General features: G+C 37.1%; 1 protein-coding gene across 7 annotated transcripts in view; it reads right to left on the bottom strand.

Moving 5' to 3' along the window:
* lrp2a (low density lipoprotein receptor-related protein 2a) overlaps nucleotides 1-20,458 on the bottom strand; it is a 271,802-nt gene that overhangs the window by 63,368 nt on the left and 187,976 nt on the right. For 4 of the 7 annotated variants that reach the window (NM_001194987.3, XM_087266934.1, XM_087266937.1 and 1 more), the window contains 9 exon segments: nucleotides 1,735-2,401; nucleotides 4,822-5,117; nucleotides 7,490-7,691; nucleotides 8,218-8,349; nucleotides 11,672-11,791; nucleotides 11,973-12,098; nucleotides 16,290-16,532; nucleotides 16,642-16,674; nucleotides 18,712-18,735. In NM_001194987.3, the coding sequence (NP_001181916.3) occupies nucleotides 1,735-2,401; nucleotides 4,822-5,117; nucleotides 7,490-7,691; nucleotides 8,218-8,349; nucleotides 11,672-11,791; nucleotides 11,973-12,098; nucleotides 16,290-16,532; nucleotides 16,642-16,674; nucleotides 18,712-18,735 (1,843 nt within the window). 7 annotated transcript variants of the gene reach the window in all.

Genomic DNA, 20,458 nt, shown 5'->3' with positions numbered 1-20,458 from the left:
AAATATTGGGTCAGATTACTCGCCTGCTTTTTTCCACAAACACAGAAAAATGTAAATCAGAGCATAATGAGACTGAGCATTTACAATGACACAAACCCAAACCAAAACTTTTAAAGAGTGGCAGAAGTGAGACTTTCTTTCTTTTGCCCGTTCTTTCCTGACATGCATATTATTTTGCTATTTTATTACAGATGACTGCTTTGCAGCTTTCAGCATTGAAATGAAAAATGTATTATATTTTTATATTTGTTATATATAATATTTGTTTTGTAGCAGAAATATTATTTGTTTAATGCAATGCTTCATTTTTGTTGAATGCAAACCATAGATTTATTTTTCATAATGTAACAGTATGACTTTATATAGCAGATAACTCACATTTAAGCACATTTAATACAGAATGATCATAAGAAATGTAAATCATTGTTAGTATTATTGTCATAATCATTATTTTTAAATTATTAGACTTTCATTTTGGAATTTTAGCGCAAATATCAGTAAGTCATTACAGTCTGGTTATTGTTGTCAAATACAATAAATTCATTATTATACAATGCAGTGGTGCTCATTCATTTTTGGTTGGTGCTCCTAAATTTTTTAAGTGCTACCAAGTAAAATAGCTAATTTTGAGCCCTGTACAGCTCTGTCTCACGCTGTCACTCTGCCCAAATAAAATGTAAATTACGTAAAATGTTCTGTCTAATATGTAGACAGCATAAACAGGCAGTTGCGAGAGGAAACCAAACACGACCATTTATAGAGTCTCCTTGCTAGTCCTACCGAAAGGACCAAATTGAATCAATTAAATGCATCAATAGCGCCACCATATTTGTACAGTGCTCCCAGGACAAGTGTCATTCAACCGCACTAGACAAGACATTGTTATTATGTGAAGAAGCGGAACTTTAGCGCTGTCTACGTGTGTAGTAATGAGCAAACAAAGAAAACGAAGCACAAAAGCAGAACATTTCATAGGTAAGATTTAGTTTTTTACGTTTTTGTATATTTTTAACTTATGTGCTAAACAGGTCATGTTATTGATGATAATACAGTCCCTTACTGCATTCACCATAAGGCAAAGTAGCACAAACTCGCACTAAACACTCGGCTTATACTAGTTTTGTTAAATAAAATCAGCAAACAATGCAAAAGAATTATGACAATGAGATGCTGCGGTGCCAGAAACTTGTAATATTGTCGGCTAGTGAAAGAGTCGTTCTTAACGGAGATTCATTCACAAATGAACCGCTCTCTCCATCAGTATGAGAAGTGAAGGCAGGAGAGGAGATGTGTTTCAGGACATGATTAGATCAAACTTAACAGGGAGGGTGGATAGTACATTTCCATACACACAAACACAAGCTTTTTTATCAGGAATGCTAGTGCGATCACTGATCCATCAATGTAGAAAAGTGATGTAAAATTATAAGTTGCGTAATTTAAAAAAAAAATGTGCATACTGACCTCCGGGAAAACTCCCGATCATAGATATATGTGTAATTCTCTGGCTCTGGATGGCCACAGTCCTACACTGCAACTTTGTCCCGCATTCATTTTAAAGGAGCGCTACCCTGTACTAAAATGGCTCTATTGACGTATTCCTTCAAATAGACAACAACAGGTACTTTCCAGGCCCTATGTCTGAAACTTAAATACCTTCAAGATGCGTGGAAGCCCTGTAAAACATTGCACATGCCCACCAATCTTCCAGTTTCCCCCCACAGATAAACTCACCCAAATTTGGGATGCAGCACGACGGCTCTGGGATTTTGGAAGCAGTATGTGTGATTATCATCGACGCAGTGTTCAGCTAACTTCCTCACGAAGCGTCCGTCCAGCTCTGACACTTTCAGACAATCCAGAAAACTGTCCACCCAATAAAGCTTCCTCCCAATCCAGTCGACCGCCAGCCCTTCACCATGCAGAACCCCATTGACCACCGCCTCCCGGCCTGTCCCGTTAAAAAACATCCGCTCCAGCACTCTGCGGCTCACATCGATCCAATACAAGCGTTTATCCACGCGGTCGAAATCAAGAGCCACCACGCTACTCAGACCCTGCAGGATGAGCGAATAGGCCTCTCCGTCCGTGGACAGATTGCGCAGGTAGTAGCGGTTGCTAAAGATTAAATACGGGTGGATGTTGCTGTTTTGTCTGCAGCTGTGACCATCTGGTTCACGGAGGAATCCCGGAGCACATTTGCAGACGTATGAGCCCAGGGTGTTTTCGCAGACCTGACTGCAGACGCTGGGTGTGACAGAGCACTCGTCGATGTCGTCGCAGGTTTTGTTGTCAGACATGAGGCGGTAGCCGGGCCGACAGGTGCAGATGAAACTGGTCAGTGTGTCGGTGCAGTTGTGGTCACAGTGGTGCATTGATGGGTCTGTGCATTCGTTGATGCCTGCGATGACATGAGAGAAAAAATACATACAGTACAGTGAGTTCTGGGCTTTTTTGTGTGGCTGTCATGCAATGTCCACTACAACACAGTACAGTTCACTACTATGATTGCTAAGAATGCTTTTATGTAAAAATCAATATATTAATGAAAATCCAATAGGAATAAAAAAAAAAAAAAAAAGTCTCTTATGTTTAATGCATTCATTCATAAATTAAGAATTGGTTATTTTGTTCAAATAAGTATTTTTTTTGCTCAAATGCATTTATACATAAATAAAAACAAGTCTTTTGTGCAATGCATTTAGTTAAAAAAACAAATTGGTCACTTTTGCTCAACGCATTTATTTATACATTTAAAATAAGCCTCTTTTTTGTATTTAAAAGTCTATTTTGCTTATTGTATTCATTTAAAAATAAAAATAAATATTTTTTTGTTCAAAATATAATCATTTTAAAAATAAAAAGAAGTCTGTTTTGCTCACTGTATTCATTTAAAAATAGAAATTAATATTTTTGCTCAAAATAGAATCATAAAAAAATTAAATAAGTGTATTTTGATTATTGTATTTATTTAAAATAAAAATTATTCTTTTTTGCTCAAAGTACAATTATTGAAATATAAAATAAGTCTATTTTACACAATGCATTGTAAGCAAAAAAATAATAATTTTATATATATATATATATATTAATATTTCAATTATTGTATTGTAAGCAAAAAAATATTTTTATTTTTAAAAATAAAAATACAATTTTTTCACACATTGTATTTATTAAAACAATAACAAGTCTCAATTAGTTTTTTTGTTTTTTTTGCTCACAATGCAATCATTTTAAAAAAATAGGTCTATTTTACTTAATGTTTTTTTCAAGTCTTGTTTTGCTAAATTCATTCTTTTAAAAAAAATGTTTGTTTGTTTTTTCCTCATAATGCATTTAATCATTTATTTTAAAAATAGATTTTAAAACTGTTATATGGTGAAATTTGGTTACAATTAAAAAAAAACTTTTTTCTAATTTAATGTAGTTTAAAATATGTTTTACTGTTGCAAGCTGAATTTTCAGCATCATTTACATCCAGCCTTTAATGTCACATGATCCTCAGAAATTATTATAATCTGGTTGTTAAGTTCTGACGTATGAAATACTATTTTCAGGTCTGAGCCGCAACTTATTTGATTTGAGAAAATATTCGTTTATGACCCCCTTTTTAGTCCTATCTCACATTAAAGTGAATTTTATATGACATCATGGTGGAACAGTACATGTCTTTGTTTAGTAAAACAATGAAAATCTGTGGTTTAAAACAAATAAAAAATCACTGGAAAACAAAAATGTTGTTGTTTAATGCAACCAAATAAACACTAAATTTGAAAACAAACAAAAAATGAAACAATTTCAGCTACTTAATTGATTTGAGGTTCTAAACTTGAAAATTTGCATGTTATTAAGTACATAACACTGGATTTGTTTTGAATTTTAATTTTAAAAACTAGCTGAAACAACTTAATTTTTTTGAGCACTCGACTTAAAAATTGAGTTTTTAAGAACAAAAGCATTGTAAAAGTGCCTCTGATTGAAGAGGAAAAGGTCATTTGGCTAACACAATAAAGTTTGTTGTCTATCCTTCATTTTGTTAGATGCTGTTGTAACTTGAATATATTGTTGCAAACTGCAGGGTGCGAATTACAGGGGGGTTTGGGAGGCGACTGACCCCCAATTAATGCTTGATCTCCACCGAAGGACATCAAAACATGATATATGGGGGGGTCAGACCTTTATTATTTAAGAAATAGCTTTCTCTGATCTCTGATCTGTATCTTAAATATTAATAATAAAAACTGTATTATATAAATATACATTTGATCCCCCCTATAACGGCCTATACCATTGTGAATGCTTAATGTGCCAATCAATGCTAGGAAAAATCTAATTCAACAGTCTGAAACTGGCAGTTCTAGAGCACCAATAGACATCTTTAGTATTCACAAAACTTTCTTGTAAAATAGATGTTTATATCTGCATGTAGCCTAAAAAAATTAGACACATAAATTGTATAACTTGACCAACAGTAACCTCTAAAATTGTTACTAAATATCTCTCAAAACACTGAAAACGTTTAAATTTGAATAATAAATTAGATGTAATTTAAATACATTCGTAAATTTTACTAAAGCATTCCCAAACTACTGCCGAAAAAAGTTGACCCCCCATCCTCAATGTATAATACGCACATTGACCACACCCCTTTTACAGTTAGTTTGCTCTGAGAGAATGATTCGCAAAAGAAGCCCCGCCTCCAACTCAATACTCCACTTCAGTTGGAAGGACATCAACATACTGAAACAATAGTCTCAGCAACTGGTTGAAAGAGACTTTAAGAAGCAGGGATGACAAAATAACAGATGCTGTAGTTCTCACCGCAGCCCTTCTCGTCGCTGTTGTCGCTGCAGTCGTCATTTCTGTCACACACTTGGCTCTGTGGCAGACAGTTGCCGTTGTCGCAGCGGAAGTGTCCGGATGGGCAGGTGGGCGCAGGCATCCTGCACAGGTGGTCCAGCTCATCAGACTCGTCCCCGCAGTCGTTATCTCCATCACAGAGGAAATCCCTGGAGATGCAGCGGCCGTTCTGACAGGTGAACTGATGCTGCTGACACGGCTGATACGTGCAGCCCTGCTCATCACTGCTGTCTCCACAGTCATTACGCCGATCACACCTAAAGCAGCAGGGCATTATGGGAGAAATTATGATTATTAGCGGAAAACTGTAAAAAAGTGAAAAGTTACTTTACTTAAAAATAGTGAGTAAACCCGTTGCCTTAAAAGCAACAAGTTGGTTTTGCTAGTTTTGCTAACATAACTTTTATAATTATGCCCATAGTTTGTTTACTAAATAATTACAAGGCAACATTCATTCATTCATTTTCTTGTCAGCCTAGTCCCTTTATTAATCCAGGGTCGCCACAGCGGAATGAACTGCTAACTTATCCGGCACATTTTTACGCAGCAGATGCCCTTCCAGCCGCAACCAATCTCTGGGAAACATCCACACACACATTCACACACACTTATACACTACGGACAATTTAGCCTGCCCAATTCACCTGTACCGCATGTCTTTGGATTGTGGGGGAAACCGGAACACCCAGAGGAAACCCACACGAATGCAGGGAGAACATGCAAACTCCACACAGAAACGCCAACTGAGCGACTTTCTTGCTGTGAGGCGACAGCACTACCTACTGCGCCACTGTGTTGTACAAGGCAACATGTATACTCTATTGTATAAGTGAAGTCAACTAATCCAACTAATACGAAAGTATATTTAAAAATATTACAATTCAAATAAAAATAGATATATTTTCTGTTGATGATTACTACTACTACCACATCTACAGATAGTAACTGTAATGATAATAGGGATAATAATTCACATTGTGTGTTGTATGTTTTTATGGCTATGTAGTCATTATGTTCTCATAAAAATACACAAAACAATATTTGCAAATAATTTGTGCATTTCAATTAAATGACAATTTAAGCATAAAAAAGATGTATCATTCAATAAAACAATATTTAAAGAATAAAAATATTTGCTGATCTCATCCTACAGCATAATACTGAGCCTAAGTAAGTCTCTTCTGCTCAAAGAATTTCTTTAAAGAATAAGTCTTTTAAATATTTTTAATGTTTATTGTTTATTTATTATTTTATTGTATTATCTTTCATATTTTATAGTTTTTATTGTTTTACTAAATACATTAGGCAGAAGAGAATAAAAAATAAGCCTCTTCTGCGAAATGCATTTATTAAAAAAAAAAAAAAAACAAGTCTCTTGCTCAATTTATTTATGCAAAGAAATAGAAATATGCCTTTTCTGCTCAATGCATTTATTTAAACAATAAAAAGTCTCTTTTGCTTGATTTATTTATTTTTAAAAAGTTTCTTTTGTTCAATGCATTATTTAAAACAATAAAAATAAGTCTCTTCTGCTTAATTTATGTAAAAAAAATATTTTTTTTGCTCAATGCATTTATTAAAACAATAAAAATAAATCTACTTTGCTCAATCTATTTATTTAAAATATATATATATATATATATATATATATATATATATATATATATATATATATATATATATATATATATAAGTCTAATTTGTTCAAAGCATTTATTAAAGCAATAAAAATATGTCTCTTTTGCTCAATTTATGTAAAAAATTTAAATATGTATTTTTTTGCTCAATGCATTTATTAAAAAAAACTTAACAAGTCTATTACTCAGTTCTTTTATTATTATTATTATTATTTTTAAAGTCTCTTTTGCTCAATTTATTTATAAAAAAATTTAAATAAGTCTCTTTTGCTCAGTGCATTTATTAAAACTATAAAAATATGTCTTTTCTGCTCACTTTATGTAAAAAATACAAATAACTCTTTTTTGTACAATGCATTCATTAACACAATTTTAAAAGGAATATTTTGCTAAATTTATTTATGTAAAAATTAAAAACAAGTCTTAATTGCCCAATGCATTTAATAAAATAAGTAAAATACGTCCCTTTTGCTCAATTTACTACTGCAAAAAATAAGTCTTTTTGTTCAATGCTTTTACTAAACCAATAACAAAGTCTCTTTTGCTCAATTTATTTATTAAAAAAATTAAATAAGTCTCTTTTGCTTAGTACATTTATTAAAACAACAAAAATAAGTATCTTCTGCTCAATTTACTTATGTAAAAAAAATACAAATAACTTTTTATTGCTCAAAGCATTCATTAAAACAATTTTGAAAGGAATATTTTGCTCAATTTATTTATGTAAAAAATAAAAACAAGTTTTTTTATCTAATGCATTTATTAAAACAATAAAAATAAGCTTCTTTTGCTCAAGTTACTGATGTAAAAAAATATTTTTTTTTTGCTCAATTTATGAAAAAACAAAAAGTAAAAATAAGTAATTTTGGCTCAGTGCATTTATTTAGAAAAATAATTGAGGTTGCACTCCTGTCATCTCATTCAATGCATCTGCGTATTTTATTTATTTATTTATTTATTTATTGTTTGTTAGCTCTGAATGGCTCTCTGACCTGTATGAGCTGCGGATGCAGAGGCCGTTGTTGCAGGTGAACTCATTGGTGGAGCAGGACCTGCGGGTGCAGTTCTGGTGCTCATCGAAGGCGTCTGAACAGTCAGCATCTCCGTCACACACCCAGTCCCGCGGGATACACTTCCTCTGAGGAGGCCTGTTATTCACACAGGTGAACTCCTGAGCTGAGCACGTGCGGTTCGCTGAACGGTGGACACAAAAACATCAGGCCGGAGTTATAAATCACACATTTCTTTACCACATTCATGATCAAATCAGTGTAAAATAACTGCATGGCTGTGAGCTTTGTAGTAAGCCTTATGAGAGGCCTCCCTAGGCAGCATTATAAGAAATCATAAGCCTGCTAGGAATCATAAATAGCGTTAGAAAAGATATGCTGTTGTTTTTTAGGATACTTTGTTTTGATTCCTTGATCCCTTTGTTTTGATTACGCTATTTTACGTCACATGTAGACTACTGCAATTCACTTTCCTGTTGCATTTCAAAATTACAAATTTCTCGCCTTCAGTTGATCCAAAATGCTGCTGCTAGATTCATTTGCAATAGCAGGAAAAATTATCCCTTTTCTAAGGGGTCTCGGCTTACTGTTGCAAACTAATTTGTGGACCGTACAGTTTCTCAAAGCTGCCAATCAATAAATAAACCGCCCTAGTGGAGATTTTAGAGAGAAAAGAGGCCTCAAGTGAGTTGGGCACAGTCACTACTGACCACAGTTGTGTCTCTGGTCCTCGTCGCTCATGTCTCCGCAGTCGTTGTCTCCATCACAGATCCAGGAGGAGGCGATGCAGCGTCCGTCATCGCAGCGAAACTGCTCAGAGTTGCAGGTCCTTACCAGAGAGGCTGTGGAGAACACAAACAGCGAGTCAAGCAGCAGAAGAAGAGCCAGCCGCTGCAGGGCCATGTCTCACAGCTCACACAAACACCCACACACACACACATTTAAACTGCATCATCAGTGCGGGAACTCTGGGAGACGAGCGGCATTCCTGTCTGTAGCGTTCTGACTGAACAAAAGACACAGAGGGGTGCTGTGATTAACGGGACAAAGGAGAGAGGATGGGGAGTGTGTGTGTGTGTGTGTGTTTGTGTGAGACAAGGATGATGGAGGAGTGTTTGTGTGTGTAAATGACAGTGAGAGAAAGAGAGAGAGAGAGAGAGAGAGAGAGAGAGAGAGAGAGAGAGGTGTGAGAGAGAAAAAATTAGAGAATGGAGCACTGTGTTTGTGTGTGTGTGTAATTCTGTATTTGTGTATGTAATTCTCTCTCTCTGTGTATGTGTATGTGTGTGTGTGTTTGTGCTTAGTTCTGTGTGTGCAATTTTGTTTTTGTGTATGCGTTTCTGTGTGTGTGTGTAATTCTGTATTTGTGTAAGTGTTTCTCTCTCTCTCTCTCTCTCTGTGTATGTGTGTGTGTGTGTGTGTGTGTGTGTTTCTCTGTGAGTGTGTGTGTATGTGTTTCTGTATTTGTGTGTGTGTGTGTGTGTGTGTGTGTTTGTGCGTAGTTCTGTGTGTGTAATTCTGTACTTGTTTATGTGTTTCTGTGTGTGTGTGTGTGTGTGTGTGTGTGTGTGTTTCTCTGTGAGTGTGTGTGTATGTGTTTCTGTATTTGTGTATGTGGTTCTGTGTGTGTTTGTGCGTAGTTCTGTGTGTGTAATTCTGTATTTGTTTATGTGTTTCTGTGTGTGTGTGTGTGTGTGTGTGTGTTTCAGTATGTATGTGGTTCTGTGTGTGTGAGTGTGTAATTCTGTACTTGTTTATGTGTTTCTGTGTGTGTGTGTGTGTGTGTGTGTGTGTGTGTGTGTGTGTGTGTGTTTCTCTGTGAGTGTGTGTGTATGTGTTTCTGTATTTGTGTATGTGGTTCTGTGTGTGTTTGTGCGTAGTTCTGTGTGTGTAATTCTGTATTTGTTTATGTGTTTCTGTGTGTGTGTGTGTGTGTGTGTGTGTGTGTTTCAGTATGTATGTGTTTCTGTGTGTGTGAGTGTGTGATTCTGTATTTGTTTATGTGTTTCTGTGTGTGTGTGTGTGTGTGTGTGTGTGTATGTGTGTGTTTCAGTATGTATGTGGTTCTGTGTGTGTGAGTGTGTGATTCTGTATTTGTGTATAAATAGACTTGTGAACGTTTTGAGATTACTCGCTTCATTCACGTATCAAATTTACTTAATTTGTGCGTCAAATTCACTGAGCAATAGACGTGGATTCATGTCATGGGCAGGGCTTCTGCCCGGTGACTAGCTTTGTTGCTAAATGGCTAACAGGGCTTTAGGAAGGCTGAAAAACAGTGTCAATTCGTTTGGAGCCGTGCCTGAGTCCACTAGATCCATTCTGAGGTGCACCAGCTCTGTGAGTTCGAAATTTTCTCCAGAAATTGTACCTAGATGATGGAAGCTTTAAGCAGTGCTTCTGACTAAGCCGAGCCCAGTTTGATGAACTGTTGTTTGGTGTCAGCAGGAGGATTTTCCCCCTGAGACACCAACAACAGGCGATACGTCATAATCACGCCAGTCACGTAGTAAAATTAACTATAAAGTTGAATCTATTTTGCTCCCATCTGGCCAGCCACTTGCTTGCATGTATTTGGGGAGTAAATGATGAATTTACGTGCTGAATCCTACATGTTCTGCTGTTTTGAATGAGGCAAACATGCAGCCGTAAGTAAACATGGCGATGCCCATCTCACATTATAGATCACGATCAAGATAATTTATACACCGTTTAAACAACAGAAACACTCACATATTTATGTGAAATGGAATATCAGGTAGTTGATGACAAGATGAGCGTGTGTATATTTTGTATAAAAACAGAAAAGCATAATAAAGAGGACATGTCTGTCATACAGCTCTATTGTGGCTGCGATCTGTCATGTAACAGACATGACGCATTGCCATAGAAACATTAAGAGTTAGCAATCTAAAATAATGATCGCCTAACAACAGTCACAACTGGTTTCAGATAGAATCTTTTTAACTCAGCAGCAAAAGGGTTACCAACAGAAAAAGAAGCGATGGTAGAGTTACTTTGCATTGCAAGACTAAAGATACATTTTTTTCACTGCTCTTTTTTGGATCATTAATTTTTCCATGTGTTGTCATGTATAGCTGCACTGCAAAAAAAAAAGCTTTTCTTAGTCATTTCATCTCATTTCCAGTTTAATTATCTTGAAAATCTTATATCAAGACTAGGCAAGACAAATGTCATGAGAAAATGAAGTGATGCTTTATACTTCAGTTTGAGGTTATATCTAATTAGGATTATTTTTCTCACCCCTAAGTAAGAAAGTTAAGCAGACAATCACTTAATTTTAAGGTGGGTTTAAAAAAAAAAAAGACATAATTTCTTATGCTATTTCATGTGTCTAGTATTTCATGTATCTTGATTCAAGATTTTTTTAGATACTTGGATTGAAAACAGGACAAAACTACTTAGTTAGCTTTTTATTTTATTACTATCAGAACAGCTCAGGGATGCGCTTTTTTGAATAAAAGGTTGGAAATGAATGCTTTTCTTGTTTTTTTTTAATCAGATTCATTGATTAATCGAAAAAAAATAACCAAAAGATTAATAGATTATTAAAATAAGTTGCAGCCCTAATCTAAATGACTAAATATTCTATTACTAAATATAATATATTAAAAAATAAACATGAGAGGTGTACGACTGCGTTGTTTCCTTCCAGTTTTAATATTTAAAAAAAAATTCACCTGTAAAAAGGTTAAAAATAATTACAAGCCACTAATCCCAGGTGTTGTGATTGCCAGCAGTTATGCCTCCACTGGAGATCACGTCCATATACAGCCAAACTACAACTCCCATCATGCACCTCACACACCAGTTCCAAATTAACAAATTGCACGCACATACACAGCAAAGCTCATTGTACTGATAACTGTATATAAAACTCACGAACACTCATCCAGTGTTGAGTCTTGTTTTTCCTGTGAACATTACAAAGTGTTTTCTCTGTCCTGCCATGTTCAGCCTGCATCAATCTTTTCGCCTGTTACAATGACTACTCTTTTGGATAGCCATCATGCTTCTGTTTGTACCTGTTTGACCATTACCTGCCTGATTATTCTTTATTAATAAACTGCACATGGATGCACACCTCCCTTGCCAAACCCATATCAATACACTGGGTAACTGTAATGCACTAATGCTACTTACTACAGGTAATGGGCTCATCAGATCCATCATTACAGTCTGTTCCTCCATCACAGTACCAGTGGCCAGGAATACAGCGTCCACTCGAGCAGCGGAACTCATTGTGGGAGCATTTAGATGTGGCTGAGGAGTGATGGACAAAATGACAGTCAGAGATTAAGCATCTAAACCAGGGGTGCCCAAACTTTTTCATATAAAGGGCCAAACACCAAATATCATTATGAGCCAAGCGCCGAAGGTAAATATATCAAACTGTATTATATTAAAGTTGCCATGGATAATTTCCTAACTTGTTAAGACTCACCGCAGTGTGTGGGACTCTCGTCACTGTTGTCTCCGCAGTCATTATCTCCATCACATAGATACGAGCGCGGGATGCAGATATTAGTCGACTGGCATTTGGTGTGTTCTGGCTGGCAAGTCCTCTCAGCTGGGAAATCAAATCCATAATAGATTGTTTAAAATCAAATTAGGAAACGTCAAACTATTCCATGTCACATACCTATGCGGGTAAATAAACAACATGATTGGCTTCCACAGAGCTAGGTTATCCTCGTCCTACCTTGCTCTAAATAGTGGAGTATTGCAATTGCAAACCGGCCCACAATGATTTTATTGCTTATTAAATACAATCAATAAAACAGAAAAGTAAAGCCTGATTTCTTCTACTTTCTGACTCTCTGAATGACTTTGAAATTTTAAAACAGCACTGTTTTTGTCAACTAGCAGCTTCAAAAATGAAGAATTAAACTATCTTTAATAAAGGGACCAGTGATTCCTACTTCACTTCCTTCTGGAGTGTTTATAACATATTTTATTAATTTGCCAAACAGACTAAAGATTCTATAAAAAGATTCTAGGTTGAGTTTTTTTTTTTTTTTTTTTTGTAAAGAAGTTCTAAAAGTAAAAACCCTGCAATGAAAGACTAAATTAGCCAAAAGTGAAAATGCACTTCTTATTAATAAAATATTCATTCTGAACTCATTAAAAACTCAAGAAATCAAGAAAAAAAAATAACATTAATGCAAAGAATGATTCATGAATAATAAAATCAATAAGCAAATAATATAAAGTAAATATGAAAAATATTCATATAAAAAAAATGAGAAAAGGGAAGCAACAAATACTGGGTTAATGTTGATACCCAAACACAAATTTATTATTATTTCCTTCAGTTTCCTTCCCTGTTCCTTACATTTGAGATGAGGGTTCAGAGCTTATATTAAACTATGAATAATTCAATTAGGAAATAGCTTTCTCAATGAAAGACATGTCTATGGGGTTAAGGAAATCCTCAAAGTGATACTTCCACCGTCCGACAACATCCCCAGTCGAGGTTAACAGCTCCCCACTTTCACAGCAGAATAGCCTTTCATTGGGGAAGCAGAGACTGGGGGTGCAGGGGTGGACTCACCCATCACCCAAGCGGAGGTCACTGATGTAATTTACAAGCTCCGCAGTGGCAAAGCAGCGGGAGTGGACGAGATTCACCTTGTGTATCTTAGGTTACTGGATATTTTGGGGCTGTCTTGGCTGACACGTCTCTACAATGTCGCATGGAGATTGGGGACAGTACCCCTGGAATGGGCAAATGTGGTGGTAGTTCCCATTTTTAAGAAAGGTGACCAGAGGATGTGCTCCAACTATAGGGCGATCACACTCCTCAGCCTCCCAGGGAAAGTCTATGCCAGGGTACTGGAGAGGAGGATCTGGCCGATGGTTGAACCTAGGATCCAGGAGGAACAATGCGGTTTTCGTCTGGGCTGTGGCACACTGGACCAGCTCTATACCCTTACCAGGGCGCTCGAGGGTTCATGGGAGTATGCCCAACCAGTCCACATGTGTTTTGTGGACTTGGAGAAGACATTCAACTGTCCCTCATGGTATTCTTTTTTTTAAGGGCCGTCTTGTCCCTGTATGAACAGAGTAGGAATTTGCTTCACATTGCCGGCAATAAGTCAGACTTGTTCCCAGTGCATGTTGGACTCCGGCAGGGCTGTCCTTTGTTCCCAATTCTGTTCAGAATTTTTATGGACAGAATTTCAAAGCGAAGCCTTGGGCTGGAGGTTCGGGGACCCAAGGTTCGGGGACCACAGGATTTAATCTCTGTTATTCGCAGACAATATCGTTCTGTTGGCTTCATCGAACATGGACCTTTAGCATGCACTGGGATGGTTTGTTGCAGAGTGTGACGTGGCTGGGATGAGAATCAACACCTCCAAGTCTGAGGCCATGGTGCTCCACCGGAAAAAAGTAGTTTGCTATCGCCAGGTTTGAGAAAAGTCCTTATCCCAGGTGGAGGAGTTCAAGTATCTTGGGGTTTTGTTTACGAGTGAGGGAAGGATGCAGCGTGAGATTGAAAGGCCGATCGGTGCAGCAGTAATGCGGTCAATGTACCGTTCCGCTGTGGTAAAGAAGGAACTGAGCATAAAGGCAAAGCTCTTGATTTACCGGTCAATCTATGTTCCTACTCTCATCTATGGTCATGAGCTTTGGGTCATGATCGAAAGGACAAGACAAGATCTCGGATGCAAGCGGCCGAAATGAGTTTCATTCGCAGGGTGGCAGGGTGCACCCTTATAGATAGGGTAAGGAGCTCTGTCATCCAGGAGGAGCTCAGAGTAGAGCCGCTGCTTCTCCACATCAAGAGAAGTCAGCTGAGGTGGCTTGAGCATCTGTTTCGGATGCCTCTTGGATGCCTACCTAGGGAGGTGTTCCAGGCATGTCCCACCAGGGGGAGGCCTTGGGGAAGACCCAGAACACGCTGGAGCGACTATGTCTCTCAGCTGGCCTGGAAACGCCTCGAGATCCCCCTGGAGGAGCAGGAGAAAGTGTCTGGGGAGAGGTCTGAAGTCTGGAGTTCTCTCCTGAGACCCGGCCCCGATAAGCGGTAGAAAATGACATGACATAACTTTTAAAAACATTTAAGAGGAAAAATATTACCAGTGGGCAAAATATGACAGTGAAAGACGCTTCAATGGTGCATTTCAGTGAAATGTGTATTACACTAAAAATGGGTCTGTAAAACCAGAAAATTTTTTTATATTTCCTATAACTAGACAATGTTCACTAATCTGTAATTGTCTATTTTCAATAAATGTGCTACTAGATTGTCTTTAACATCATCATTAGCATTTAAAAGCGATGCTTTTAAGAACGTTAACTTCGTAAAATTTTCTTGGTCCAATATCTAAAATAAATCAGGTATAAGGCCATGGCTGTGTCCATGCACGGGCTCGCGTTCGACCAGTCGGTCTTGCAGGGTACCTTGGAAGAACAAACTCGAACAGCGAGAACAGAACACATATGAGAAGTGAGATACTGCGAGCTTCCTGTTGATTACATGACTTTTAGACAAAAGCAATTTCATCTTTAAAAAAGTTATGTTTTTTTATTTTCAGTGAAAATTTATGAATATTTAAAACACAAAAGCAGTCAATGAAGATAATTTGTAAAATGCAAATAAAAATTATTTCAGCAAGGAAGTGGCTCGCACCACTAGTGGGTTGTAGGGACCCCTAGTGGCGGTGGAGCCCTAAAGCCGCCTTTCTACTGCACATGACATTTGGACATGACTGTCGGAATACACTTTTTTGTGGCAGTCGCACAGAATTTTCAAGTCTGACTTGCACCATGGGAGAGAAGCTGTTCTCGCAGTGTCCAAAATAAAGGAGTGAAAAGCAATTCTCAGTGGTTGAATGAATAAATGAATGAACACTAGAAACTCAGACTGCTAAAAATATTAGAGGGAATGTGGAGACAACATAAAACATTATATTTTTATTATTTTATTACTTACATTTTTGAATAGAAATGTATTTTTTAATATAGACTTTTTCTGATAAAAAAAACTAAATAAATAAACTCCTATTTCTCATCTCGCGCACACGGACCTGCTTGGACAAAACTGGAATACAGTCGGCCGGTCGCATGCGGTCTTGTCGCAGGAGTTCAAATATTTCAACGGATCCGCAGCTCAATTCGGATCCGAATTTTCCACATACGGAGATGATCGGAACTCCACGCAGCTCCCGGACTACTCTCCATTGGAAATGAATGACTTCCAATCTGTCGCTTGTCATTTGCAGTGGAAAGGAGGCTTAAGCCTTAGTTCGCCTATAGGGAGGGCCGGCTATGCGTATCGGTGACATATGGAATACTGTTTCCGGGTCCAAGCCGCTACTCATTGGAATTGAAAACATATTGGTTTGAGACCACTTTTTAGTCCTATCACACATTAAAGTGAATTTTATATAAAATCGTAGCGTACACATCAGTCTCTGGACTCTGCATCACAAATACCAAAATTTTAGAAACTTATGAAAAAAATTATCACTTTCTGGCCATGATATTAGGCATGGACATATATATTGCAATCATGATGTTTGAAATTAATACAGCGCTTTGTAGGCGTTTATTATTACCATTTGATGACTCCCCATGCAGTTTCATATAGCGATTGGACCACTTAGCATGGAGTCACACTTAACAAGTGGATAGCTATAAATGAACTAAACTGAGCTTTGCAATACACTGACATAACAATGAATGGACATTTACAATACAATATAAAGCTCTTATATTAAAAAGGTGACTTGTTTTTTGTAACTGAGCGACTTACGGCAGTTCTGTTCATCCGAGGTCCCATTATCGTAGCAATTGTTTATTCCATTGCAGATGTATTCCCTGGCAATGCAGCGGCCATTATTACAGGAGAACTCTGTATTTGGGTCGCAGGGTCTGAAGATGCAGCCAGTCTCATCGCTGTTATCCCCGCAGTCATTGTAGTGATCGCATCGGTAATGATACGGCACACAGCGACCATTTCCACAGGTGAACACTGTGGGCTCGCAGGTGTGAAATGCTGTCATGTGGAAATAATGTTAATAAAAAACATAATCAATGATTGCATGTGTTGAAAATATTGCATGAGCTACTGCATCTCACTGTGTAGCTCCTCTATTTTAGTTTACCTGAGAGAGAAATAAATGCTGCTGCTTGTCGGACTGCATGCAACAGAGAGAAAGAGAGACAGAGCCGTGCATTGTGGAAGAGGTTAGTATGTGTTTTAGGCTGGTTAAATATCCAAGATCTAGTCTAGAGCCAACATGGGCTCATTCTAAAAATGTAGACCTATATACATTTATGGAGATCACGAATTTTGTAGCCAGAAGAACGTATGGCTGTATTTCATCTTTAAAAGAAACGATACGGGGCGGTATGACGCCATTCCTTTTCGCTCTTACCAGCTGACAAGTTACCTCCATATGGGCAGCTTTCATGCTATTACCAGTTTGTCCAGTAGCTCGCTATGTATGTTGGCAGACTTAAGACACAGAGAGGAGTTGACCCCAACGACGGGGTTCGAGCCCAGCAAACAAACAGTTTTAGAAAGCGGGTAAGACTAAAAAAAAGAAGCCAAAACCTAAATTAGGCAAGTAAATAACAGGGTGAGAATGTGGTCAAATCTGAAAACGTGGTAAAAATCAGGCGAGGGCTTTTATTTTTCTGGATTGCTTCTTAAAACTGTCGGTTGGGTTAAGGGAAGTGGGTGGGCGCTGGTCAGTCGGTGCTTTTGAAAACACTATTGGTTGGGTTTACGGAAGGAAGAGGGTGGGTCAGTCGATCGGTCAGTCAGTTGACAGTGGGATTACGTGAGAACAGCAGGTATGAATGGCACTCGCAAGAGAAATTTGAGATCTCAATAACCGCACACAGCACCCTTTGGTGGATTTGCGAAAACAAAAATTACAGAAATAACGTACCTCCTGATACGTATTTGGCACTCTCCAGAAATGTACATAGCGTTTTCAAAATGAGCCTGGGTTGTCTAGAGCTCTGTTATACATCATAGTAAGCTGCCTTGGTGTCTTTTGACTGCTGAAATCTGATTTCAAATAAATAATTCTTTAAATAAACAGCACGAAACGACATATAAACCTAGATTTAACCCAAGTGTGTTTTTATTTCACTTTTATCAGTTTTTTTTTCTTAGTACTGAAATATAATTATATTAGAAACACTTTGATTGAATTTAGCATGTATCATTTTAATTCATTCATTTTCTTTTGGCTTGGACCCCTTAATCATCAGGGGTCACCACAGCGGAATGAACCGCCAACTTATCCAGCTTATATTTTACCAAAGTCCCTTTAAGCCAGTCATTTCACTCTATTGGCTATTTTTGAAACTCCTCTCGGGCAGTATGCATATTGACCGCTACACTTTTCCCCATTCAAAACTATAGGAGTGACATGTCTTGTGTATTCTATAGTCTTTGGTTTCACACAGAATTTTACGCGGATGCCTTTCCAGCTGCAACCCAGTACTGGGAAACGTATCATTTTTTAAAGCAGTATTAAAATAGTCACAGTCACAAAAAAAATTTTATTAAGCAGTTTTGTTTTGCTTTCCAGTGCAGTACACTGACATATAATGTGCAATGTAAGAGTTTTAGCATAAAGCGCTTGTTTATAATTTGTTTTTCAGAAAACAATGATCTTTTTTTTGTTTATTAATATAGCTTATATAAATTAGCTTGAGCAACACAGTGGTGCAGTGAATAGCACCATCGCCTCACAGTAAGAAGATCGCTAGTTCTGACTGGGCCAGTAGGCATTTTTGTGTGGACTTCTGTGTTCACGTGGGTTTCCTCCAGGTGCTCCGGTTTCCTCCACAGTTCAAACACATGTGCTATAGGTGAATTAAATCAACTAAATTGGCCGTAGTGTAAGTGTGTAAATGAGTGTGTATGGATGTTTCCCAGTATTAGGTTGCAGCTAAAAAGAACATCCGCTGCACAAAACATATGCTGTATACGTTAGCAGTTCATTTCACTGTGGCGACCCCTGATGATTAAAGGGACTAAGCCAAAAGAAAATAAATTAATATAATTTAGCTTTTCAAATTCATTAATTTCAATAAATGTACTGAATGAATATGCCAAAATAAAATAGTTCAAATAGCAGCATAATCATGGCAGCGCACTAGATTTTGGAACAGAGCTTTGGTCTACAAATGAAGAGGTAAACAAAAATACAAACCAAAAACAAAATGATGTTTGGATCCTGGGGCAAAAATGTAAAAGAGCAGATTGTGCAAGCAAGAAAAAGCAAAAAGAAACATGTTAGTGAAAGATTGCACCGCAGCACAAGAGGGAAATGTATTAATTGGTAAATAAAGATAGTATTCAAATAGTATTAGAATGACTTATAATAAGAAAGAAAGGCATATAATAAATTTCTTTCATCCTTTACTCTTGCTTTGTTCAATTTTTTTTGGTTCAGTTAAACACAATATAAGTATTTTGAAGAATGTTGGTTTTGTTAACCATACTGTATTTTAAACAAGTAACCATTGACTGTTAATTGTTTAATATGCAAGTTTTTGAGTCTTCTGAAGCAGTGTTTATTAACCACGTTCCTGCAGGACCACCAGCTCTGCATATTTTCTAGGTCTCCAAACACACCTGATTCAGATCATCAGCTCATTAGCAGAGACTAAAAGAACTGAAATGGGTGTGACAGACAAAGGAGACATTCAAAACATGCAGTGTTGGTGGGCCTCCAGGAACGGGGTTGAGAAACACTTTTCTAAAGCATAAAAATACCATAATATGTTTGAAGATATTTAAGAAACATGCTAAGTGAATATTCTTTTTTTATCTGAAAAACTATGCTAAAGTCAGATATTCTGCTTTGAAAATGTATTTTCCGTGCCGGAATGGCTGTCTGTGTTTAGGTTATTTTAAACCGCCCATTGCTAATTTAGCCAATTATATTTCAGCACCCTGGGTTGCCTTGTTGGAAAACCACAAATTTCATTCATTGAAATCTCATTCATTCAGTCAGAAAGACTCTTAAAGTGTGCAACTGTGACCACAAAGCAACCTCCGACGGACAGTAACAAACTCTGAAATGAGATGCAGATTCAGAGTTCCACATGAGGATATTAATTAGCAAATAATATAAATATTACGAGCATAAACATTAGGTGAGCAGGTTACATTGTAACCCCATGTCCTAACAACACACTATGTGAGGAGATTTGCAGTGATAAGCAATTTGGCTGTTTGCACCAGACGAAACATGACAGAAACTTAAATACAGCCATTCAAAAGCACATGAAATGTAAATGCAAACAAAATGGTGAGGTTTATCATCGAAATCATATTAAACCTCTTTAAGATTATTAAATCTAGATGCTGAATCACTGATATTTGATGGTTTGCATTACTTTAGAGATCTAAAATATTAAATGGTTTATTTTATTGTCCAGATCTGAGATGAACTATCTGCTGCTGCTTTCAGTAGTATGGCAATAAATATCATGTAAAAGGGCATTTAAACTCACAGTGTTAGCATTTAACACCGGATAAAGCACATGAGGTCTATATGAGGTGATCATCTCATCAACTTTTTGTTGTTCAGCTGCAAGAAATAGAAGTTGTCTCTAAAATATAAATCCCAGGTATTTTTTAGGACAAAAAGTTGTTGCATTTAATTAGAACAGGATTTAAATCAGCCTTAAATCAGCGTTTAGGCTCAATAGTCAGGCACACTCAATCTGGCAACCAGGGGTCCGTTCTTCGTACCTCGCTTAAATGATCTAAGATTATTTGGCAGATCCTGGATCTTTTAATCTTGATGACTGATCTCTCGCTAATTTGGTTCTTCAAACAAGTTCGCGAATTATATTAGAATGTCTGGATGAACTGATCTGAGATCGCTGCTTGTGTTGTGAAGGACAGATCTATCGATCCTCGAAATCATGATCAGCAATGCAATGATT

The sequence above is a fragment of the Danio rerio genome, chromosome 9 (assembly GCF_052040795.2).
Source record: "Danio rerio strain M-AB ecotype USA chromosome 9, GRCz13ab, whole genome shotgun sequence".
Lineage (NCBI taxonomy): Eukaryota > Metazoa > Chordata > Actinopteri > Cypriniformes > Danionidae > Danio > Danio rerio.
This window is presented reverse-complemented; position numbering and strand designations above follow the sequence as displayed.